At 37.9% G+C, this 25,832-nt stretch overlaps 1 protein-coding gene across 25 annotated transcripts in view; it reads right to left on the bottom strand.

Moving 5' to 3' along the window:
• The window catches only part of ELAVL2 (ELAV like RNA binding protein 2), a 171,746-nt gene that overhangs the window by 63,022 nt on the left and 82,892 nt on the right, over positions 1-25,832 (bottom strand). For 10 of the 25 annotated variants that reach the window (XM_021062861.1, XM_021062839.1, XM_021062872.1 and 7 more), the window contains exons 2-3: positions 16,664-16,754; positions 13,626-13,869 (exon numbers count right to left, since the gene is read on the bottom strand). In XM_021062861.1, coding sequence (XP_020918520.1) covers positions 13,626-13,869; positions 16,664-16,735 — 316 coding nt within the window. In that variant the 5' untranslated portion in view covers positions 16,736-16,754. Of the gene's footprint in view, positions 1-13,625; positions 13,870-16,638; positions 16,755-25,832 lie in introns of all 25 variants that reach the window. The other 15 variants (XM_021062881.1, XM_021062889.1, XM_021062904.1 and 12 more) reach the window with 3 other exon arrangements.

Genomic DNA, 25,832 nt, shown 5'->3' with positions numbered 1-25,832 from the left:
GAACAGGCAAATTCACAGATCTAGAAAGTATAATGGCAGCTGCCAAGGTTTCAAGGGAAACAGGGAGGGGAGTTACTGTTTAATGTGTACAGATAACCTATTTGGAATGACTAACAGTTCCAGAGATGGATAGTGGTGATGGATGCACAACACTGTGAAGATGCTTAATGCTATGGAGTTGAACACTCAAAAGGGTTTAAATGGTAACTTTAAAGTTATATATATTTTACCACAACTAACATATTTTTTAAAATTTGGTATGAATCAGTATGGTGTTACTAATGTGTCTGTAGTTTAAGCTTTCATTCTAGGAATCATCAACTTACACACTATCACAAAAGCACACACAATCCAAGAGTAGTTACCCAGCATAAAACAAGTAAGGACCAACCTCCAAATGTGGCTAGTTATAAGACTACCTACTAACCATATCTGTATCAATAACCAATCCTCTGCTAATTAGTATAATGAATGTCAAAATGGGTTTTTGTTCCTTAAGCTAGTTATTTTTTCATTAGTGTAATGAGTGTTAGAAATGGGGTCTCACTGATAAAATTAAAGGCATTCAAGATATGGAAATGTACTAAATTAGTTTAGAGACATTACCCACTCTTGTATAAACACAACACAAGAATCCTTGGTAGCTTATAACTTGTGGCTAAGAACCCCTAAACATGAAACGATACTGGGTTCAGCCTTTGTTCAGAAGGATTTCTCTGTACATGGTACAAACAAAGAGCAGAGACTCCAGCCTCTGGAATGCTTTTGGCCTCAAGTGAGTATTTCATAAAATTTGTTTTCAAAGCACCTAAAAAAGAATGAAGAACTGGGACTCCATCAAGCTTGCAAAGTAACTGTCTCAGTCCCTTTGGGCCTGCTTGCTCAATGTCCTTAAGTGTAGCAGAATTTGGTCTTGAGAGGTGGCTAAGCCTCGTTCCTCCCTCTTTGATGTTTATTTTGACCTACTCAAAATTAACCCTATTACCTATACACAATTAATTCAATATCGCACCCTTCAAAAAAAGGGAGAGGGACTCAAGTCCACTTTCCAGCTCCAGAAACCAGGAAAGAATATTAGATGCTCTCCTTAGACTGATAGCTGCTGTTGTTTTCTATAAATACTCAAAACTAAAATCTCAAATAAGATCAAGGAACCTAAGCTTAAAAGATCCCACAATTCTGATTTTTAATAGCTTATCAGGTCCCTTTATAACATTCCCAAATATGGAATCAGCAGGTATAATACATTGAACATTATCGTGCCTTTCTGCAAAGGCTTCCGACTTCCAGCACTTACAAAAAGAAATGTGTTGATTAAAAAAACACAGTAACAAATCAGTACTGCCAAATTTGTATTTTAATCCGAATATAACATTAATGAAGGGAATTTACCCCTGAAATAAAAGCCCAGAAACAGTAAGAAAATAAAGGTCTAACCACAAGCCTTGTTCCGTATCCTGAGGTCAAATGTTGGAGCCTAAATTATTCTGCTTGAGAAGGCAATATTCTGTCCATACCCATAAATGTCAGAATCCCTTGACACTACGCTTAAGAAGCGCCAATGTAGCAGTTATGTTCACACACACACACAAAAAAAAAAAAAAAAAAAAAAAAAAAGTCAGAATTTTAGGCCTAGAAAAGACTTCAGGTCATTTAGGAGAGCTCTTTCATAGGAGAGATGTCAACTAATTTGACACTAATTTGACACACCATAACCAGCCTATTTAGACACATTTTAAAGTGGGCTAAAAGCAAACTGTAATTCCTTTTAGTGATATGAACAAAGCTCTCAGACTTGTACCAGGGTTAGGAAGAAGGATTCAGAAGACTGTACCTTGGAGGCCACTGTGTTAAAGGACCCAGTGACTCCTTAAGACTGGATTTAAAAGCATCAAAAAAAGCTGCTCCCGCCCTCAGGCTCCAGTTGACTTGAATACAATGAAATGATTCTGGTTTACCTGTTTACATGCAGCTGTGCCTCTTTTCAACTTTAAAAGGAGAATTTGACTATCTCGGGATAAATCCCAAAGGCCAAACAGGCTGTCAAGAGTCAAGGGTATTACATCTACTCTACAAGATAATTGATAACCAGATCCATCAACTTAAATGAAATAATGCAAATTCTAGTTGAGCCAGAGTGTGGGCTGGGGATGGATACAGGACTTGTGAGCCATGTACACTCCCCTTCAATATCAAAGCATTATGTAGAAAACAGTTTCAACAAAAAGTACAATGATGAGAAAAGAACTCATTAAGAGCTAAAAATAAACTCTAATTCACAATATGCATAAGGATTTGAGGAAAAAAAGGAAAACAAGATGTAAAATTGCATCTGCTAAGTTAACCATGTCCTCATGGAAATCGCCAACCCCCTCCTTACACAAACTGGAATCTGTAAAGTCTGTGATGACTGAATAAAGCAATGCTTTAAATGTTTTCAATGAATATTTCAACAGAAAGAAAACAAAGGGACAGCAATTTTTTTTCCTAAGTCCTCTGATCTGCTAACACTACAGGAACACTGGGCTTCTTAATATCTAAACACAGAGATCTCTTTATTTTCTCTACCTGAAAATCTTACTTTATGAAATCAGAATATTTAGTAATGGCATTATAATTTATATTAAAGGGGTAGTAATGTTAAGAAGTTGTCAGTAACAGTGAAAACAAGCCTCAGTTCATTTTTATCTAATGAGTATTAACTAGTGAGAATACCTTCAGGCTCAGTTTAACAACTTGCTGACCTTCGAGGCCAGTAACAGTCTGTTGGGAAAACTCAGCTGAGAGTATCTTCATATTTTAAGTCAAGCCAATTCATTCTGAGTAACATTCACACAATACCATACGGAGCAGTAACTCCACACTCCAATGCTCTAGTTCACAGAGGCTGGTATAATATCATTAATCATCTTTCTGGGCTCCCAAGTCCTGCCTTTTACTCCCTATTCACACTTTGTCCCATTCTTAGAAAATCAATTTTGTTGGTCAAATCACCCAGAAAACAAAAAATTGGAAGTGAGCTTTGTTTTTTGTTTTTTAATTTTACGGCTGCAACTGCATCATATGGAAGTTCCCACCCAGGCTAGTGGTGGAATTGCAGATGCAGCTGAGGCCCATGCCACACCAGATCCGAGCCACATCTGTGGCCTATGCCACAGCTTGCAGCAATGCCAGATCCTTAACCCAGTGAACAAGGTCAGGGATCGAATCTGCATCCTCAATGGAGACTATGTCAGGTTCTTAACCCACTAAGTCACAGAGGGAACTTCCAGGAAGTAAGCTTTAATAAGAAATCTACGACAATAGATTTATTTGGAGATTTTTTTTCCCTCAAAAATCAGTTTCTCCAAGGAGAAAAAATGTCTGCAACTGTCTTCTGATTATTAACTAGTAAGAAAACATGGAGTAGAGTGAGAATTCCTATGTGCTAAGCACTTTTTGGAAGAAACATAAGTTCAGAGTCAAAGAGCTCATATAAGGTTATGAGTACGTGGCTAGGCTGAGATCTGAGCTTAAGTGTAACGTGTTCTCTCCAAGCTAACACCTCTAACACTAGTGCTCATGAGGCCACAACCCTAGCAAGGGAGAAGACAGCAGGCATTTGGTTTCAATATTAATCCCAAGAACATGATCCCAGCTAAGCTAGTAATAACCCTAGTGTACATAGGGGTTTGATAAATCCTATTACCGCTGCATTCAAAATCCACTTCACTAGAAAGATCGGAAGGAAGGCTTATCACCACAGTTTTGTTTATTTATTTATTTATTCGTCTTTGTCACTTCTCAGGCTGCTCCTGCAGCATATGGAGGTTCCCAGGCTAGGGATCTAATCAGAGCTATGGCTGCTGGCCTACACCAGAGCCACAGCAACTCAGGATCCAAGCCACATCTGTGACCTACACCACAGCTCACAACAAAGCCAGATCCTTAGCCCACTGAGCAAGGCCAGGGATCGAACCCGCAACCTCATGGTTCCTAGTCGGATTTGTTAACCACTGAGCCACAACGGGAACTCCTTATCACCACAGTTTTAAATTGAATACTGCTTTCTTCTTTTTTCTAAATGGCCAGGCAGTCTCTTGGGGCCTGGTAGAGGTGGAAATGGCTATCTCCGCTCCTCCCACCCAGCTTGCCTGGAGGCTCTAGGCTTCAGAGTCTCTGTGAAATTATTCTCTTTGGAACCCAAAGAAATGAACTTCTCCAGCGTGGGCCCAGCAGGCTAGAAGTAGATGACAAGCTTGATCTGAAAGACAGGATAGCCATCCTGGTTCTTCTGACTGAACAGACTTATTCTGTACTCTGGCTCTGGGCTGGTTTAGGCTGAGCCTGTTAGACTGTTCAAGACTTGATGGGCAGGGGTCCTCCAACAAGGGAGGAAAGCAGGCCCTGGACCCTGGCCTCTGCCATCAACTCTCAATTAGCTATGGTGATATATAAGAGGTTAGTGAGTAGTCAGAGCACAAAAAAAGATAATTCTGAGACTCTGATTCTTAACTAATACTTAGAAGAGCTGCCGATGCTGCTTTACAGCTTAAAGCCCCTCAAAAAAATATACTGGATATCCAGCATAACTGGATATCCAATATTCTGAATCTGTGAGAAGCAAAACCAAATACAGTAAGAAGCAAAACATACTAAACGGGCCACTGCATAGGCCCGACAGATCAAAAAGACACAAGTAAAAGGCCAGAAAATACTTTTTAAGGTTGGCCTTTTCAGTTGGACTCTGAGGGTTTCCCCAGCTCTCAAAATTCAGCAGCAGCACTGGACTGTGGTGAAAAGTCAAGTAAATTCAGAACAAGCTCCAAAGAAGGGGCAAATTCTGAAGCTTTAGTTTCAGTGATCAACTATTCTGTTCAAGATATATTTAAAAGGAAATGGTCCAGTAACAATACTTCGCTCATAATTCAGAGAGGTAAAAAAAAAAAAAAAAAAAAAAAAAAAAAAGCCTAGTGTTAAGGTAATATATAATAGTTAAGACAGGGGAAAATAATAAAAACCATCAAAAGATCAAAAGATAAAAAGAAAAGCTGATTGATAAGTCCATCACCTCATGAGGAGAAACAGAATTTTAACATTCCATAAATCACAAAAGAGGAAGTATTCCTAGATCAGAATTTAATTATTCTTTATGTTCCTCCACTTAGTTCCGTATCTCCTTTCTCATCTATATTTTCCCATCAGAATGATGACAGTCACTAAGTAATAAACTGAAAATGGCTTCTATTCTATGCCATCAATTTGATGTAAAAGTAAACAAAATTGGAATAAACACCGGTGAGAAGGTCTGGAAGAGCAAAGAGAACACAAGCATTCGTATCTCGCTAAATTTTAAGATGGTAAATCCTTTACAGAAGAACTTCAACTGTATTTTATTTTCTATGAATCTGAATACCTTAAAAAAGTGTGTTTTGTTTCAAACCAATAAAAGTCAAGAGCACTGAAACATTACGTTACTCATATACTGGCAAGACAGATATGGTCAGTCAAGGACTCCCAATGACAACAAAGGCCAAGAAAGTATACAATCAAAACTTATAAACCTCATCTAACCAACAGGTTCAAGCTCATTTTTACAGTAAATATTCTTCAAAAGCTGTTGGAAACCTGTGTAACCAGCTCTTAGGAGTTGCAATACTTTTCTTCAGTTCCTTCTAATAGAATAAAATATGAAGTAATACGAAGATCAACATGAAGAAATCAGAGAAACAAAAATCCAGGTGATTTACAAATTAAACAGGAATGGTTCCATTTCAGACTTTTCCATAGCCTCAGAATTCAGGAGATGTCTTACATCCCCCAGAAACTAGCTTCATGACCACGGGCTATCAGAAGAAGGAACTCTTCTGTTTAAATTTGCTAATTATTATTTTAAGGTGAAGAGGGTCGGAGTGTGTCCCTCCCCCACCTCAGCAAATATGCCACTTATAAAGATTATTTTGATCTAAAGGCAATTAAGAATCAACAGATGCAGGAAGAGTTCTTTTCTCCTCCCCTATGAAGGCTGTACCAGGAAGAGGGGAGCAACTCTTGCCACTGGAGAGGGAGCGTCAGCACCAAGAGACCAAATCTGCTTAGAGACCTTGCTAAAACAGCTCTGTCTTCTATTAGTTTCCCCATAAATTTTCTTCTCCAGTTTATCCACCCTCAGAACCCCAAACCCCTTTGTTAAAACAGTAATTTAAGTCTCAGAGTCTGATCATTTCTTTGCTTCGTTTCTTTTCTGTGAACTACAATACATGTGAAATATTAATAAAAAAGATGTGCCTCTGCTCCTGTTAATCCTTTTCCCCTCAGTTTTATTGAGATATAATGGGCATATAACATTGTATAATCTGTCTTTTTTTTAAGTTCACTAACTGGGTGCCTGCAAATTAAAAACAAAGAGGACAGAGGAAAACTTTTCCCTCCCTGACAATGATAAGAAAACTGTATTTGGTGTCTTAACCTTACAAATTTCTAATTTCATCTAATTTCATCAGCCAGAAATCTTTCATATAAATTAATCTACACTACCACTTTGAAAATTGTTCTATAAAACACCCAAGTTACAGGTCTGAGTGGAAAAAATAAACCTAAAGGAGTAATTTTAAAGTTATCCCCCAAAACTTGGCAAAAAGCTTAAGGGATAACATCAAATTTTTGAAATGACTGATTAGCCATGATTTTTGGAAAAAACAGAAGTAGACTGAAAAATAATTAAAGAGATATTGATAAATAGGCAAATCATTTCTTCAATACCACAAAAAAAGTAAATCTCATTTTACATTAATTTCATTTTACACAAATTTAATCACAAAAATCTAAACATAGCCATATTCCAATGTATTATATCCCACAGGTAATATCCAAGGCACCATTTACCCCATGCTGCCAAGTTATCTTGTTTAGTGAATACCTCAGCATACACCCAGCCTTTCTATGAAATTTCTAATTAATAGCACCCAGCAAAGAAAGGTATTTGTTAATAGTCTACCACCACCCTACCACATTGCTCTTTTCAACTACTTCTCTCAAAGAATCAAGATTCTTAATCTCTTGATACTATGGATATCTACATCTAACAGCTGGCTTTAAGATGCACATAACTACATTTTTAAATTAATGTTCATCACAACAGTCTTGTGCTCACAGTTACTGACCGACTTCATCACAATAAATAAATGCTATTAAGTTTGAAGGTGTGCACTAGACTAATAAAATGGTACTTATCTGTTTCAATCACGAGGACCTAGGATTGTATTTGTTTTTACAAAGAGGAAAGAATACCTTGCCATTAAAATAAAGTTTGAAAATCACATTATCCTGATAAAATAAAGCAGCATTAAAACTAACTTTGAAGTTCTCAGGAAGCAACAGAGATATAAGTTAAACCTAAGAACCCTTACATTTTATATGGGATTTTACCACATGGGTCCTAAGAAAGGGAAAAAACAAGAACAAAATAGGAGGTCTGTGTTACCATCCAAGGCACTGCCTGTTCAGAGATGACCAATGTCTACAAAGTCCCTCCTCATGGGTCGCTGTATTGTCATATGTTTGTTTTGGTCTTTGTTTTTCCCTTCTGTCTGAACTTCTACTTGGCAGCTGATGGGGTCAGTACAGGACCCAATCCAAACAATTCCTAGTCGAAGAAGCTATCACATCAAGATAAAAAAGAGCAACATGAAGTCTTAAACCAACTATAATTCTCTTATCTCCTCTTTTTAACAGCTGCAGAACAAGCTGTCCTAGAGTTTGGAAAATTAAACACTTAACGCACTTGCACACATATAAACACCCTCTTTCAGGGAGAGGTTGAGTATTCAGTAAAGACAAAGCCTAGTGACTAACTTTTACTCAACACTTGAAGTCCTGAAGCTCAGGAGACCAAAGCTGGGGAGGGAACAGCACCCGAAACTTAGCTTGGCATACAATTATATTCACCTCTCCTACCCACCTCCAGCCAGAATTCAGATAAAACTGGAAATCTCTGGGGGGAGAGGGGACTGGGAGTTAGGGATTAGTAGATGTAAACGATTATATATTGAATATATTGAATATAATAGCACAGAGAGCTATATTCAATATCCTGTGATAAATTATAATGGAAAAGAATATGAAAAAGAGGAGTTCCCGTCGTGGCGCAGTGGTTAACGAATCCGACTAGGAACCATGAGGTTGCGGGTTCGGTCCCTGCCCTTGCTCAGTGGGTTAACGATCTGGCGTTGCCATGAGCTGTGGTGTAGGTTGCAGACACGGCTCGGATCCCGCGTTGCTGTGGCTCTGGCGTAGGCCGGTGGCTACAGCTCTGATTCGACCCCTAGCCTGGGAACCTCCATATGCCGCAGGAGCGGCCCAAGAAATAGCAACAACAACAACAACAACAACAAAAAGACAAAAAAAAAAAAAAGAATATGAAAAAGAATGTATATATGTGTAGCTGAATCACTTTGCTGTATACCAGAAATTAACACAACATTGCAAATCAATTATACCTCAATAAAATAAATTTTTAAAAAAAATTTTAAATCTCTGCTTCTATCTCCCTGCAAAATGCTCAGGAAAAGAAGTGTGTAACTCCCAGGTAATTGGCACATTCTGGACCTTCCCTACAAAGACCGATTCTGTAGGTCTGGGCAAGATACAGGAACTTGCATTTCTGCCATAAGTCTAAGCGATTCCAAAGTAGGTACTCTACTCTCCATACTTTAAAAACTGTGATTCCCTAAACTGATTACTTGCCCATCAAAATCACCTGGGGAGCTTTCTTGACAACAGATTCCCAAGACCTCAGAAATCTGTATTTAAAAAAAAAAAACTCCCTCAGGTGAGGATGTGCAGCCAAATTTGGGAACCACTGGACTAGACTATCCAAACTGACAACGACAGCTATTTCTAGAGACGCCTGGATGTTCTCTTTCATTGGGTATCCCTCAGTCTTTGACGTCAAAAATCTTCTACTCTCCTCCTGTGGGAGATGCACTCACCAGAAGATGTCCCCCTTAGTGACCCTGTACAAGGTACATGTCTCACTAGAAATTCATCAGCTGGTCCTGTACTTAGTTTCTGAAGAGTGAGTTCTGGCAAGAAAGAAACATGCTATGAAAGAATCAAAGAGGGTCTACCACTTAACAGATGTGCAGTCTTGGACTAGTCATTTCAGCAAACCTGGGCCTCTCAGCACCTGCAAGTGAGGAAGCTGGTTAAAGTCACCTCAAGGTTTTTCTGACCCTAAAGCTATTATTCATTCCTTGCATCATAAAATCCACTGCACTCCTCTAGAGTGCAGCATCAGCAGGTGTCAAGGACTCTGAAGTGCATGTGAGAACTCAGACGGATGGACCAACATTAGCTAAGCTGTACAAGCAGCAGAAGCTTCTCATGATGAATGCCTATAGATAGGAAACAGGATGAAGCATGAGCCCGAAGCAAGAGCCTGACAAGCAACATAATAAATAGAATTTTGACTGGAGAGAAGATTACTGCATTTGAAACTGAAGACCTTTCTTAATGTATTTCCCTAAACCTCATTCTATCAGAATCCTGACATTAATTTGCTAACACTGACCAAATCTAAAAATCATGTACTCCTAATCTTTTAGGATTTAGGAAAGAGGCATACACTCCCCTAATCAGGCATTTTGTATCTGAGATAGACTTTCCTAATTTTAGCATTATTTAGGGAGGGAAAGGTTTAATAATAGTGAAAAAAACTGGATTTAAATTTTTTTTCCACAGAGTGATCCCAGTTTTCTTACAACCCATATAATTAATGCTCATGCTCCTACAAAATCAAATACTAAGAGCTGGCCCAGTAGCTCCCTACGAGGTAGAATACATTGGGATCATCAGAGAAGGACTGGGGAACTCTGACCTGACCCTATAAACATTTACTGAGAAAACTGCTCAAGATGACTAAGGCTAACTGCCACAAGACAGGGTCCAAATCCCCACAGATTCTTTCAAAACCTTTTTAGAGACATGTTCATAATAGAAGCTTCTTAGAAGATTAAGCCCACTTTGTAAAGTGCAATGATTCAAAACCCAGTTTTAGAAATCTATGCACTAGACTTTTTTTTTTTTTTTCTTTCTCCACCATGCCCACAGAACATGGAAGTTCCTGGGCCAAGGGTGGAATTCTAGCCACAGTTGTGACCTACACCACCACTGGGACAATGCCAAATCCTTAACCCACTCCACCACAACAGGAACTCCCTAGACTTATTTTGTTCAATACAAATATTTACTAGGAAACTGAGAAAAACAAACAAATCCAAGGTAATTTTATGCTCAAAGCTAAAGGAATACCACTGTAATCTATATTAAGAATAAGCTGTAAGTGGGCCAAATCAAAACAGGGTTACTGAAAGAGATCCTTAGTATTCAGATGTGCTTACTCAACTTTTTAATTTATAGTTATCATGAGTGTTCATTTTGCGAAACATGTTCATATTTTATTGATTTAACAGGTTTTTACAGAAGAATTTCAGATTGTCTGATAACCAGTGAACAAGTGACTTCAAAAACTTTTACAGCAACATGTTCAATGGAAATTTAATATCAAGGAGATAGAGTCCCACAATAAGTTCTATAGTTAAATAAGACTAGGGAACTGTAAGTCAAACTGGTTTTGCTGCAGGATTTTAGTAGAGTTTTTAATGTGCTAATGATCTGCTGTATGGTTCTTTTTCTTTCTTTTTTTTTTTTTGTTTAAGTTCCTGGGCCAGGGATCAAACCTGCATTGCAGTTGTGACCTGAGCCACAGCTGTGGCAACATCAGATCCTTAAGCCACGAAGAAACCTCCTGCAATGTGGTTCTCAAACAGAAAACTATGGAATGCAATATTTCCCAATTTTGTCTGTCAGTGGAACACTTATTTTGAGGAATATTTATGACTGTATCTCATGGAACTAAGAAAAAACATCTTCATGCCCACTATTAATTTTCTTGGGGACTCTGCTTGCTTATGAGAGATTTTAAACAGAAATGAGACCATGGTGGAAACCTCCACTATCCAGCTCTCTCTGAAAAGACAATAAGATCTTAGATGCTGGCTGTGTTATTGCAAGTTGGCCGATTAGTCAGTTGTGTGTGACTCAGATACTGGCAAAGTGTGTGTGACCTGTAACTTGGGTGTTTTATAGAACAATTTTCAAAGTGGTAGTGTAGATTAATTTATATGAAAGATTTCTGGCTGATGAAATTAGATGAAATTAGAAATTTGTAAGGTTAAGACACCAAATACAGTTTTCTTATCATTGTCAGGGAGGGAAAAGTTTTCCTCTGTCCTCTTTGTTTTTAATTTGCAGGCACCCAGTTAGTGAACTTAAAAAAAAGACAGATTATACAATGTTATATGCCCATTATATCTCAATAAAACTGAGGGGAAAAGGATTAACAGGAGCAGAGGCACATCTTTTTTATTAATATTTCACATGCATTGTAGTTCACAGAAAAGAAACGAAGCAAAGAAATGATCAGACTCTGAGACTTAAATTACTGTTTTAACAAAGGGGTTTGGGGTTCTGAGGGTGGATAAACTGGAGAAGAAAATTTATGGGGAAACTAATAGAAGACAGAGCTGTTTTAGCAAGGTCTCTAAGCAGATTTGGTCTCTTGGTGCTGACGCTCCCTCTCCAGTGGCAAGAGTTGCTCCCCTCTTCCTGGTACAGCCTTCATAGGGGAGGAGAAAAGAACTCTTCCTGCATCTGTTGATTCTTAAAATAGTCACACACTTTGCCAGTATCTAAGTATCTAGGCATGTACTATTTCAGATTACCCATTCATCATGGTTCTGTTACCACCATTCACCACATAAAGCCAAAGAAACAAAGAGTATGAAGGTCCAAAACTCAAATTTATCCAATTTTGCCATATAACAGCTTCAGTAAGAGGTTTACAGAAGAGTGAGATAATGTAAGACTGACCAGAGACAAGAAATTAAAATCTGTGAGATGTTTTCTGTGGAAAACGCCTAATACAAAGCATGTATGATTTGTTTACTATTTTCATCTATCGTAACAAAAATGTGACTTTTGTGCCTAGTTCAAGCATTATTTTTCTCTCTTTTTTTTAAAATAATAAGGATAACTACACTAGGCAGTCAAACCAGAAATCTCATTTATGTCAAAGCCTTCATACCATTTATCACATTTATGTCAAAAAGACTGTAAAATTCACATATAAAATGATGCTGTTTTGCTAAAAATAAAGTAAAATTCATTATCAGGACAGACACATGTAATAAAAGCCTTTTGTTCTCTACCTTTCCTAGCTTTTCAAAAACTGTTTCTTTAATAAATTTCACATACCTGACGCTCACTGATTTTGGAAAAAGAAATGGAAAATCCTAATCCATTTGATTATCAATTTTCAAAAACAAAAGACAGACCCTCCTGATATCATGGTGAAATCTAAGTAACACAATTATTTAAAATACAATTACTTATGGATTGATGACAACCAGGTTTTAGTTTTTACTTGATATTAATGAATAAATTCTCTCTGTGAACCTCAATCTGTATCTCAAATAAATACTATGATGACGAGGACAAGCCCAGGTTACAGCTCTAAGTCAATTTGTAGACAGTAAGCCCTACTGTCTTAAGAAAAGAACAGCTAAAGGTACAATTTCAGAAAAAGTCAAAATTAGCCTTGGAAATTAGCTAGGGATTCCTCCCTCCACCTTCTATCTCATTTTACCAACCCTGACTAAAAGCCAAGGGTTGACCTGTCCAAGGTCATATGACCAAAGTTCAGCCCCCCCAGTCTAACTCCAACTGCCTTTAACTATTCTTTACTCATTTCAAATACTAGGTTAATACTTTGGTTATAAGCCATTTGATATATACCATCACTCAAATTTAATAGTAATATGAAAAAGCTACAGAGTCTATTTACACTTCATGCTGTTTTCAGTATCTGAAAACAACTCCTGCATGAAGCATTAATTAGGTTTTGACTTATTCTAAAAATGTAGTCAAATGTTACAAAATACAAAGGAGATTTTTCACTACCTTCTATTCAAAATGTACCATCATTGAAGGCCAAATCATTCATCCTTTCAAGTCTTGTCTTCATAAGAGGAGCACTCATACTCCACTTTTCCCTTTGTGTTAACGAACAAAACCCCATGATCTTACTACACTCAAATTATTAGTGCAAATATTTATTGCAATGACAATATAACAACCTGAACATTACCATTTACTTGGTCATATATAAGTAAGACAATAGAGACTTAAGGAAAAGAACATGTTAAGAGATCTTTTTCCTCTTCTAAACACAGTATTCTCCTTGTACCTCACTGTTGAAATGGTAAATCCTTCAAGCTCAAACATCTCAAAACTAAAGGTTAACATGACACTTGCTGCTCCAGACCCATGCACACATTTTTCAAAGATGCTACTGTACAGTTCAGAGTATATAAAAGCCTAGTTAGAACATATACTTCCCATAAAATATATCTTCCACTTGAAAACTTAAAAGTCTCTAAGTTTCATAACTGCTGATGTAGTCAGGAACAGAGAAAATCCTGATGCATAAAACTGCAGCACTAAATGACTTAACAAATAGTAAACTTATTTTCTCACACCTTGAAACAATCCTTTGCATGCGAGAAACCTTACATAAAAATGCATACCTGTTATTTTGTCTCTTACAAGCTTACAGGACTCTATCTCACCGATGCTCCCAAAAAGACTCTTTAGTTCCTCCTGTGTCATGTTCTGTGGAAGGTAGTTGACTATTAAGTTGGTCTTGCTGTCCTCTGTGTTCCCAGAGTCAACTGGTGACGAGCAGTTGTTGTTTATGGTGGTTGGACCATTGGCTGTGTTATTGCAAGTTGGCCCATTAGACAGTTGTGTTTCCATGGCAGCAATTACCTGCTAAAAACAGAGAAAATAAGAAATGTCAGAATTCATATTCCACAAACTATTAGAATTCCAGCCACGAAGTTAAACATTCGTCACTAAGACAAGTCGTTCTGCTGAAATTACAACAAAGTTTCAAAAAGTTCAATACCTAATGCTAATGTTTACTTCATATTAAGGTATTTAAGATCACAATTATACTTTCCACATACATATTCCATACATGCACATAAGATAAGCACAATTTAAATCTTTAACATTCTCCAGAACCACATTCTAGGTCTACTCATACACACTTACTCACCTGCCGTGTCCACAGACTCAAGGAAACTTAGTACCAAAAGGCACAGAATTGAACCCTGACTAAAAATCACACTAGAAAAAAAAAGTTATTAACATGCTACCAAAAACAAACAAAAACAAAAAACAAACAAACAAACAAAAAAAAAAGGTCTACCTAACTTGGCGGAGATATTCAATTAACCTAGGAGTTTCAACATTCTAAAACTGACATCCATTGACTTAAAATCAAGGAGCAAGAGTACTTAAAAAATATAAAATTGTCAACATGTACTGTTTTGGTTACATATTGAAAATGTTTTTAATTGACAATACCTTATACCTCTACTGTTGTTAAGAAATTAAAAAAATAGCAAATATTATATGTCAGGGTGTCAGAAGGATTTGTAGGATAACTTGGGAAATAAGCTGAGTATTTAGCATACCTTGTAGAATCTAACAAGCCATTTTTGTCAACCTTGGCAGCTAAAGATAACCAACAAGGTAGCTGATCCACAGCATCAAAATAAAATCCCCAACAATTGAAAAGGGTATTTTGCCTTGATTCTGACTTTAAAGGAAAAACAAAAACAAACCTATCTGGTCCACCAAAACAACAATGTAAATACATCAACTTCTGCAAACAGACCAGCCCAAGGAATTTTCATTTGAGCACATAAGCCTGTTGAAAATGCAGTAAATAAGGTTATCTATAAATTCCAAATACAGAATAAATAGCAGAATTGAGAAAAATAGCCTCAAACTGTTCAGGGTACTCTAAAAATGACTTATTAAACAAATCTGGTTTCCCAAAAACCAATCCTATGTTCTCTGAGCAAAGGAATCACAAACCACAGCCCCAAATTTTCTAAAACCATCTTCCAATAGCTATCTACTTTGGACAGCAGGGATTGTGGGGGAATCCAAAAATCAAAGCATCACTGAAAGGATTATAGCCTTCATATTTCATCCATCTCTCAGCTCCACAAAGAACTACTTCTCAAAACTGACAATTCTGATTTGACGGGTTGCTAGTCTTAGGGAAGTTTTAACATATAAAAGGCAAAGAACTCAAGGTAAAATAAAAAATTTAAAAAAAAAAAAAAGGCAAAGTAGAGGCAAAGACTGTTAAAAAGCATATTGCCTAAGAAAAATAAAAGGCACAACCATAGACAGGCAAATAGAAAGAAATATCTTCTGCCAAGGGATGTTTACTAAAGAAGGCAGCACAGGACAGATTGAGACTGGTCAGTCTGGACAAGAATCAATGTCATCAGGATAAAAAATAGGAGACAAAAATCCAGGCTAATTGTGAAATATCAAACCACCTTCCATAACTTCATTTCCTTTTCAAAGAAATGGGATATTTACTCTGCAAGCTGTAAGCTAACTCTCTTGGGTAAGTATTTTCAGAGAATACTTTAGGGGGTAAAAGGAAATAAAGAAACCTTTGGAAATCTGTATTTTAAAAAAGCAGAAACAATTCAAGATATGCATTTTATTATAATTAACAAATTTATCTGAAACTGAGAAAGGAGGTTTCAGATTTCCTAATAAAACGTAACTGTTCCAATTTATAGAACATTAGCCGTGGGGTCACTCTTTCCACAGCTAAACTTTTGTGGGATTAACCTTTGCCCAGCAGTTAGGAAAACAATGAGCTACAAGATGAGAGTGGCCAAGGCCAATTAAAACAAATCACTATTCAAAGGTTAGGCTATATATATGTGGAGACTATATGAAGCCCCAAGAATAAGATTCGGACTAAGCTCATTGGGAAGGCATTTTGAAATATAAAGTGTTCATTGACTGAAATTAGCAGGATTTAGCAAGGACAACAAACACTCCTCACTTAATTGCACATTTATTTCCATGTTCAGGTGGCAAGAATGAGCTCCTAAGCCAACATTCAAGTGAACAGCTGCAGTAGGCTGTGTGCACTGAAAATTACAGCATCTCTCAGCTATAGGACCATCTGCTCAGAATAAAATGATACTAATGTGCTATATTTTACAAATAATGCATATTCCATTGATAGGCTCAACACAACTGTTCATAGAATGCAAACTCTTTCAACAGTTATGGGCAAATGATTTTCAGCCAGATTTACAATTTCAATATTTTTTTTGAGCATCAGGAATTGTAAATAACTTCAAAATTTAGTAACCAAAAAAATACATAGTAAACAGAATGTAAAGAATTACAGTAACTTAGTATTCAGACCATACCAAAACTTTTGTTTTGTTTTTTTTGTTTTTGTTTTTAATAAAAAAGCTTGTCACTCTTTTGAGTCTGCACTATGTCCTAATTTAGATAATAAAGTTACATACAAAATCATGGTTCTGATGCTACATATACCACTAAAATTGCAATGTGCTTTATGTCCTAATGATGGCCATACCACAATAGGTAAAATGTAAGAATAATTAGTAAGCCAAATGAAAAGTTCAAGTGTTTGGTATGGCCTCAGCACTCCTCCAACATGCTAAAAAAAAAGTAGCCTACAGAATTTAAGAAAAATCCCACAGACCCCGGTCCAAGGCTCTGCTGCCCACGAACCACTTCTAAGCAGAGAAGCCACATCACACAGTCTGACTGCCATGTTAGTTTGGAGTTGCCGTCTGCAATATGGACACAAAAAGTACCGTATGTTAGATGAGCAAGATAATGCAACAAATCAGTTTGTACAAAATTTACAGTGATTGTATTGATATTCCCAGCACGTCCATGCAGTGTGGCTTAATTGAATTTGAGGCAATTCCAATCTAATCTTTCCAAATTCATTTTAACATGTAGTTTTCTTGCACAAATTAAGCATTTTTAATTAAGAGCCTGATTTTAAAATAGTATTAACTAGTTACCTTGGTATCTATCCTAAAGAACTTAAATACATCTCAAAAAATTTTTTAATAATAAAATGAAGCAAAACACTGCATGCTGCCCTGTCCCTTAAGAATGTGGGAGAAGGGAGGAAATGTGAATGAAATCATATTTATAGTGAGAAAAGGCAGTCATGTAATTCATAAGAGACTGCTCTGCATAAAAGTCCTCTTTCTTCAAAAGATCAGAAGGGCATTAAGAGAAGCTATATTTGCCCACACTGTTACATTATACTATAAATGATCCTTAAACCTGGGACTTAAAATTAAAAGTGAATAGAAACCCTGTGAGGTTATTCTGCCACTATAGTCAAACTGATTTCTAACAGTTTTGCTGAGAATTGTTTCTATATACTAAGAGGCAGTAAACCAGCATCTTTCAATTGAAATAATTGGACCAATAAATAGGACTGTTTGGAGTAATGCTTATATAGGATGTCAGCTTTGTCCCTGTACGAAATCAAGTGAACATTTTTTAATATGTAAATTGTAAACCCAGCACGATTTGAAATGAGTGCTGCTATGAGGCCTCCAATATAGTTAATGGGCCATTTACCACTTAGTACAACTTGCCGGAATGTTAAACAGAGCCACAAAATTGGCACAAAAGCCAAAGTTTACATTTTAGCCATATATGCAGATGTTTTAAATGGTCAACATAATATTCAGAAAATAAGTCTGTGAAAATGAGTAACAAAGGAGGGCTGAAAATATCTTTTACTTGCATATTTATGATTTATAAAGATTTCATCCTTTGAGTTAAACCTGGCTGTATTCGACTTACTTGATGTGAGTAGGATGACATTTATAACGTGACAATGCATTCCATTTTCTGGCATCTACCTAAAGGCTTTACATACTCTTTACAGGATGCCATGAAAATGTTTTACTCTTCTTCCCTTCTCCCACTGTTACCAGGAAATTCAGTCTGGTTCTATGTTCTTTATTTTAAAAAACAAAAACAAAAATCTACTTATATTGAACTGAACCTGTGAAAAAATAAAGTGCTTTGATAGCCATGAAGTATTTTGACAAGAACCTAAATGTGCTTAGACTACACAGGTGTAAGGAGGACCACACCCAACATATTAACCAAGCTTAAATTTGTGTCCTCAATACCCTCAGAGATTAATATCTAAACATTCTTCACTACATAAAACCACAGACTCAAATTTAATGGCTTCGTCCCTTCTTTTCCATAGGAAGCGGATGCTAATGAGCTAATCTATCGACACCCCTCTTTCTGAAAGCCCCAGGGATGGGAACAATCACTTTATTGCACCAACTAGCTAGGAAAGCTGTGTATGGAAAATGATTCTACTGCACTTTTACATTTCAAGCACCCCAGACAGTTTCTCTGCTTGAGGCAGACACATACCTTTATGGGAAGTTATAAATAAGTTGCTCACATGGCCCTTACCTTTATGCTGGCCAACAATTCAGTTACTAAAAATGTAAAGCTACTTCCCCTTCACTTAAGGACAGGCGATTCTGCTCTACTCAATCTACCACAGACAACCAGGCTGTGCACTATTTATAGATTCTACTGGCTCTGAAACTCTTTGGAAGGAAAAAAGGCCATATTCCAGAAACATAGAACCATTAATTTTAAGGCTTAAAAAAACTTTCAATATATGTTCGCCTCTTAATTTAGACATCAATTGTGCCAACTGGGCTACTTTTTCTCCTGTTATTCTCCATGAAATAATTTATGAAAAGACACTTAACATAGATCAACCTAGAATATTCTAAACTTTCCCTGGGCTCCGAGAGACAACGATGAGGTGTTAGTTTGATGGAAGCATGGATTTTGAAGGCAGGGTTGGGGAGGAAGTGGCTTTTATGTTTTCACTCATAGTTTACTTCCAAATTTCTATGAAGAATTTTTATATTGAATTTTTTGCTTTTTTACTTAAATGGTCCTCCACGTACTTCAGTATCTTAAGTTTCTTACTGTAATGGATTTTAGGAAACCAATGCCACTTCTTGGCTGTCTGTAGCTGGCATGAATAGTTTTCTGGTCACATGAGAGAAAAAGGAAAGTCCCTATTTTCCAATCTTCCTAATAAAAAAATTCTGAAAACTAAACTAATCAGCTTCTATGGGGGCAGGGAGGCGGGGGGGGGGGGGGTCGCACATGTGTGACATATGGAAGCTTCCAGGCTCGAAGTGGAGCTGCAGCTACTGGCCTACACCCCAGCCACAGCAACACCAGATCCAAGTCACATCTGCAACCTACACCACTGCCCATGGCAATGCTGGATCCTTAACCCACTGAGCAAGGCCAGGGATGGAACCCACATCTTCATGGTTACTAGTCAGATTTGCTACTGCTGAGCTACAGAGAGAACTCCTTTCCTATTTTGAAACCTCCTTTAGGCAGTCACCAAACAAGACAGACTAATCAAAACATACTGTCTGATAATTTTCTTTAAGTACGTTGTCTGCAAGGGGAAAAAATGGTTTCCAAGACCTAGAACCCACCTGATTCAGGGACCAGTTATCTGTGGTTTAAAGACATGGCAGGACTGCTGAAAAGGCCACTGTACATGCCCTGGTGAGGCCTGTCTATCTAAACCCCCATTACAACACTCTCTCACTTGGACTACTGAATTATAGCCTCCCAAAAGGTCCCTCATCATCCTTTACACCATTACACTTTACACTATTCCGAGATAGATCTTCCTAAACCCTCAATAGCTCTCTGCTGCCTATCAAATAAAGTACAAACTACTTGTATTAAGAGTATAAACACTTGAGATTCTCTGCAACTACTTTTATCAGCCCACTTACTCAAGTATCTAAAAATCTGAACTGCTCCTTGTCCTTCATACAGTCACAGTACAGTCAATAAAAACCATACATTCTTCCGGCTTTGCTCGCTCGGGTAGCTCCATCTGCCTGGAAGGCCCCAGTCGTAACTGCCAAACATCTATTTCAGGAGTTTGTACAGACTAAGCATTCAAAATCGTGCATAAGGATAAGAGTAGTTCATTTAAAAAAAAAAAAAAATCAGAGCATGACAGGGCAATCACCTTTCTAAATACATGCAAACTGAGTAGCTTGTTTTTCTATCTCAACTTCATATATTTCAAATCATAGATAATTATGAAAGCAAATTTTCCATTTCTGGAGCACTCATCAGCCACCCTCACCCACTAAAATCTAAATTCTTGCTTAATGGCATAACAAAGGAAACTATCTTCCGAGTGATCAGTTATGTATTGCCACGACCATTCACCAACTACAAAAAAGCTGGAAGCCAAAACAAATCCAAAAACATGGTTCAAACGTACTCCAAGCCTCTGGCCAGTGGGGTCATGGAGCTGCAGCAGCTGCAACCTGGGTCTAACTTCAAGAAGACCACAGAAATACAGGTGAAGGTGAAAAAATTAAATTTTAACTCAAAAGTGTTTAAGAATACATCATGATTAAGCTATGGATTTCACATGGTTTTAATGTGAGAGAGACTAGAAAATGTAATAAGTAAACCTAAACAGAAGCATCTCTAAAATGAATCATAGCTAGGGGCAAATGCAAGCATCTCTCTCACACTCAAAAGGTCTGGCAAGAGATCTTGGTCTGGACACTTATTTACAGCTAGAGATGTCTCAATACCGCAAGTAACACTGAACCAGGGCAGAATCAGTACAGTGCAAAGCCTTCCCTCAGATGACATCCAAGTAACACTGAACCAGGGCAGAATCAGTACAGTGCAAAGCCTTCCCTCAGATGACATCAAACCTCTATAATGCCCAAGTCACAAGGTGAAAAGAAGCAATTTGTCCCTTAAGTTTAAGAGCAGAACCCACTAAGATAAAGACAGCAGCAGCCTTGGCCAAAATGTATCTTCCTTTGAAGAACATGAGGCAAGGAGGTAAAGCTATGGAAATAACCACTGAAGTGAGTAATGAAAGCTCCCAGAGAGCTGGGGAAGCAGCGGGTGGGGTTGGCTATCTAGCAGAAGGTTTACCTTCCCCATTCCAATCACTACATGACAAGTTTCAGGATACATTGCAGCTTAACCGAATTAAAGCAACAGAGAGTCAACCCAGCACCAAAATCAATGGGGTAGACATGTCAGCTACAGGAATATGCCATTCTGTTTTTGTTGTTTTTTTTAAAAACAACAACAAAAAAAACCCCTCTTCACTTTGCTTTGTGGTTCCTAAAGTAATAAAAATGTGTGGCTTAAACTTCATGAGATCTCCTCAATCCTGGAATCCCCGTCAACTCTCTGACCCACCCCCACACCATTTTAGCTGCCTCCCCAGCTCCAGGGATTCCTTAATCTTGTCAAACTCAGATATCTGGCCCTAGGGCTAACATGGGTCCAAAAGCTGCCAGAGACACTGCACTAAACAGCTGCAGGAGTCACTGGGAAAATGTTCTTTGGCAGTGAATGCTAACATTTTTCTGTCTCTTGGCCCTTTATGGCTCCTACAGACAAACTACAGAGTCTTTCTGACGCCAGTCTTTCTGAGATTTTGTAGGTCTAGAGCTGGCAGAATTAAAACCTTTGAGGTTAGCTGAGCTTAGGGGTCAGTCCCAAGTCCTTTCCTTCATTCTAGGTCCACAACCGGCTTCCATGCTGGGCAACAGGAAAGTAAAGATCTGGTGAAAAAGATTCGCTTAAGCTTCACACACTGTTCATTCATCCATTCATCCAAGAAACATTTTGTTCACATCTCCTGAACTAAGCACTGTCCTAGGTCCTTTTGATAAAGCAATGAAGAAATATTCCAGAGTGTACATCTGCAATGGGAGGTATGCACAGCAGACCAAGAATGAACATATATAAGAAATCAGTTAGAAATAAGTGTGCTTTGGAATAAAAGAAAATTTAGGGCAGAGGAAGGTAGAAATAAGTGTGCTTTGGAATAAAAGAAAATTTTGAGCAGAGGAAGAGAGTTGAGAATGTGGAAATGGAGAATGGACAGTTTCTAGTACTAAATTGGAGGCCTCACTGAGAAGGTGAGCTTTGAGCCAAGGTTTGAAGGAGAGGTAAAACCAGCTTAAGACGCCCATATCCTAAATCCTGAAATCTATGAATATGTTATGTTACAAGACAAGGGAACTAAGATACAGATGGAATGAAGATCCTCAGCAGATGACCTTGAGATGGGGAGATTATTCTGGATTATCCAGGTGGGCCCAATGTAATCAGAAGAGTCCACAGAAGTGGAAGAGGCAGGCTGGAGCATCTGTCAGACTAATACAACCTGAAAAAGACTCAATCCACAGTCACCAGCTCTGAAGATGGAATGAAGCCATCAACAAAGAATGTGGACGGCCTCCAGAAGCTGGAAAAGGCAGGGAAACAGATTCTCTGCTGGCACCTCCAGAAGGAATGCAGCCCTGCCAACACCTTGACGACAGCCCAAGGAGACCGTCAGGGGACTCTGTCCTTCAGAACTCTGAGATAGTAAGTCTGGACTGTTTTTTGGGTTTTCTGTTTGTTTGTTTGTTTGTTTTGGGGTTTTTTAGGGCCGCACCTGCAGCATATGGAGGTTCCCAGGCTAGGGGTCAGATCAGAGGTGTTGCTGATGGCCTACATCCCAGCCACACCAACACCGGATCTGAGCCGCATCTGCAACCTACACCACAGCTCACGGCAACGCCGGATCCTTAACCCACTGAGCAAGGCCAGGGATCGAACCCGCAACCTCATGGCTCCTAGTTGGATTTGTTTCCACTGCGCCACAACGGGAAATCCCAGGTCTGGACTGTTTTAAGCACCAAGTATATGGTTATTTGCTGCAGATTTTAAAGTAAATAAATACATCCCCATGGGGATATCTAGAAGAGACGCATTCCAGGCAGGGAGCCAGCCAGGGTGAAGCTAGGAGGAGGCCAGAGGGAGATGAGTCTAAAAGGTACACAGCCAGACCACACAGGACCTTGGAGGTGTGGGCGAGAAAAAGGTTCTCTTCAGCACTCTTAGGGTCCTAGTTAGACCTGCAAATTAAACTGACAAAGACAAATTAACAGGAGAAAAGCACACCAACTTTATTGAATTTGTACACAGAAATCTTCACAAGAGAATGAAGATGCAAAGAAGTGACCTGAGTAGGAAGTTTTCATACCTTTTAGATAAAGAAATAATAAATTTTCAAAGAACTTACAATACAAAGGGCTAGGGGTAGTGACAAGGAAGTAAACTCAGAATGAAATGTTATTGTTTAACAAGGTTTGCTGGTACTTATTTCTCAGCCCCAAATCCCTGTACTGATGGTAAGAATGTCTTCCTTTCTCCTGGTACAGGGAGGGTACCTTCCACAGGGGACCTTTACTACTTGTTTCAGGGAAGAAAGAAGAGGGAAAAGGTCAGAATGACCCTTTTTTTCTGCTGTTTTCTCAAACTCCTTCAGCTTAAGATCCAATACACCAAACTGCCATATTTTGGGGGAGTGTGTCCTAAATTCCATCAGAAGCCACACTAAGAAGAAAGGAAACCATAGAAAGGTTTTGAGCAAAAGAGTAGCTAGCACATTGGCTACTGTGAAAATAAATTGGATATAGTTGTGTGGAGAACTCAGCAACTTTGGAAACAAAAAGGAAAATCAAGAAACAATTGCAGTAAACAAGATGTAGGATGACAGCAACTCCAACCAGGATAGTACCAGTAAAGAAGTGGAAACTATATTACTAATGCCTACTTTAATTACATCAGAAAACTATTTAAATCCATTATTGAGAAACTGGTTTAGATTCTAACTGCTCACATTCAAACAAACCAAATCATTTTCATTTATTACTTCCCATGCACTAACAATACAGGATGACTAAGAAAAGGATTAGCTTCTACAGGAAGTTGTGTCTTATGGGGGGTGGGGAATCTCCTTAAGGAAGCCCAACATAAGAAAATCCTCTATTAATATTAAAGCAGGAGTTATTCACTTTATATATGGAGTCTTGAAAGAATTCAGCAAGCAATTCATGTAACAGCAAATGCAAAATTTTTAAAAATCAGAGTAACTTAAAAGATGCAACTAACAGTACAGTATGTCAGAAATTGATTTGTAACCTGAGAGCCTCCTTAAAAGTTTTTCAGAATTCAGAATAAGAAAATCTCAAAGTTCCCCCTAAAAGGTGAAAACAAAGTAGAAGAAAGTAAGTAAATTATATTTTTGTGAAAGGTAATTAACTTTTAACATCTATATTCAACAGGGCCAATTTATACTCCTGCAAGGGAGTCAAGGTTAAACCAGGGGTTAACTCAATCTTGGTTAAAGGCTAGAATAAACTAGCTTCTAGTGATGAATCATTCTAATGTGGGCATTATTAATTTTCATGTCCTTATTTGAAATAGTGTGAGTATAATAAGAACAAAATCAACTACTCCCACAGTTTTGTAGCAGAGTTCTTATTTGGTATAGGCAGATAAATTTGAATTGCTAAATTAAGACAGTTAACATAGTAATCAACATTGAAATTGGATTAACTTCACATTCTTCTACAAAAGTCATAGCTAAAGGGAACCCCCTCAGGGTAGTACAAATTGTGAAAGGCTGATTGGAAATCCTCAAATTAATCCCAGTAGCTGAGTGTTTTCATTAGGTAGGTTAAAAACATAGCTCCTCTGTAGAAAATACAGACACTAAAATACTGTCATATTCGAGCTCCAAAACAGAAAGCATGCCTAGTCTTAAAGGGGATATAAAAGACAAGGAAGGTTTTCAGTCACAAATACTGTTTTTTAACTCACAAGTGTTATAAAGGGTCATAATATTCCATCTGGCCACTAAAGTTATTTTACTCTTAACTGCCATTTGGCAGGACTTAACAACATACAAAACCAAAAACTATAGTTAAGTGTTTAGCCCCAAGTAGCTTATACCAAAACAGAGTCAACAAAATGAGATGTCAATAGAACAAGGTATATTTCTTTGATCATGTTGGGAGGCTACAAATATTTCGACTGAAATTCACAGAAACTGAAAATTAAGAGAGGCTACCCTCAGACATATAATCTCTTACAGTTCCTTAAGGCACTGGGGAGAGTAGAACAAAGGGCTCTCCCCCTGCCCACTGTAGGGATGTGGGAATGTAAACTTCCATCAGCACAACACCAGATCCTTCCTCTCCGAAATGTGGATCCCCTATGAAATGTATTTTTCTTTCCAGTTGATGTTTAAAGTCCTGAGACTCCCAAGAGATAGAAACATTTCATTTAGAAATACTACTATGAATTATTTAGCATGGAAAGTTGGAGCGCCTTAAAAAACAAGATTCACACTAAGAAAGATACTTTATTTCCTTTGGTCCATTCTCTTTCCTTTTCCTCCCCCAAAGATGGCTTTCTTTAAAAGCTACATCCCAGCTAGAAAAAAACAAGCTACATACATCTGCAACTTCATATGATAATTAAGCTTCTGGTTATTTCCTACATTTCAAGAGGGGAGCAAGAACTGGCATTCAATTAAAGTGTTATTTTTACTTCTAGTGTTTCCAATTGGGGGAGAGGGCCTGAAAGAGTGAATCACAATGAAATTTCTAGTTTATGTGCTGCCTATGAATATGAGTTAATGTTTTAAAATGAAGAAGAAAGTTAACGTGATACACTACAGATCAGGTAAGGTCTTTCTTAGTCTCAAAACTTGCCTGCTTATTACATCTTTGGTAGGCACACACATCAAATCCCAGGCCTTGGATGCCTCTCTAATAGGAAAAGGGGTCAAGGTGCTTGGGTTCCCTGCCAGTGACTGTCACTTCAACTTCTGCCTGACTTCTCACTTGGCAAGTTACTGTCTTATCGTTAATGAAAAGCATATTTTAAATAAATGCTGAAGGACCTCTTAAAGTAAATGGGGTGGGGGC

Source organism: Sus scrofa, chromosome 1 (assembly GCF_000003025.6).
Source record: "Sus scrofa isolate TJ Tabasco breed Duroc chromosome 1, Sscrofa11.1, whole genome shotgun sequence".
NCBI classification, from domain to species: domain Eukaryota; kingdom Metazoa; phylum Chordata; class Mammalia; order Artiodactyla; family Suidae; genus Sus; species Sus scrofa.
This window is presented reverse-complemented; position numbering and strand designations above follow the sequence as displayed.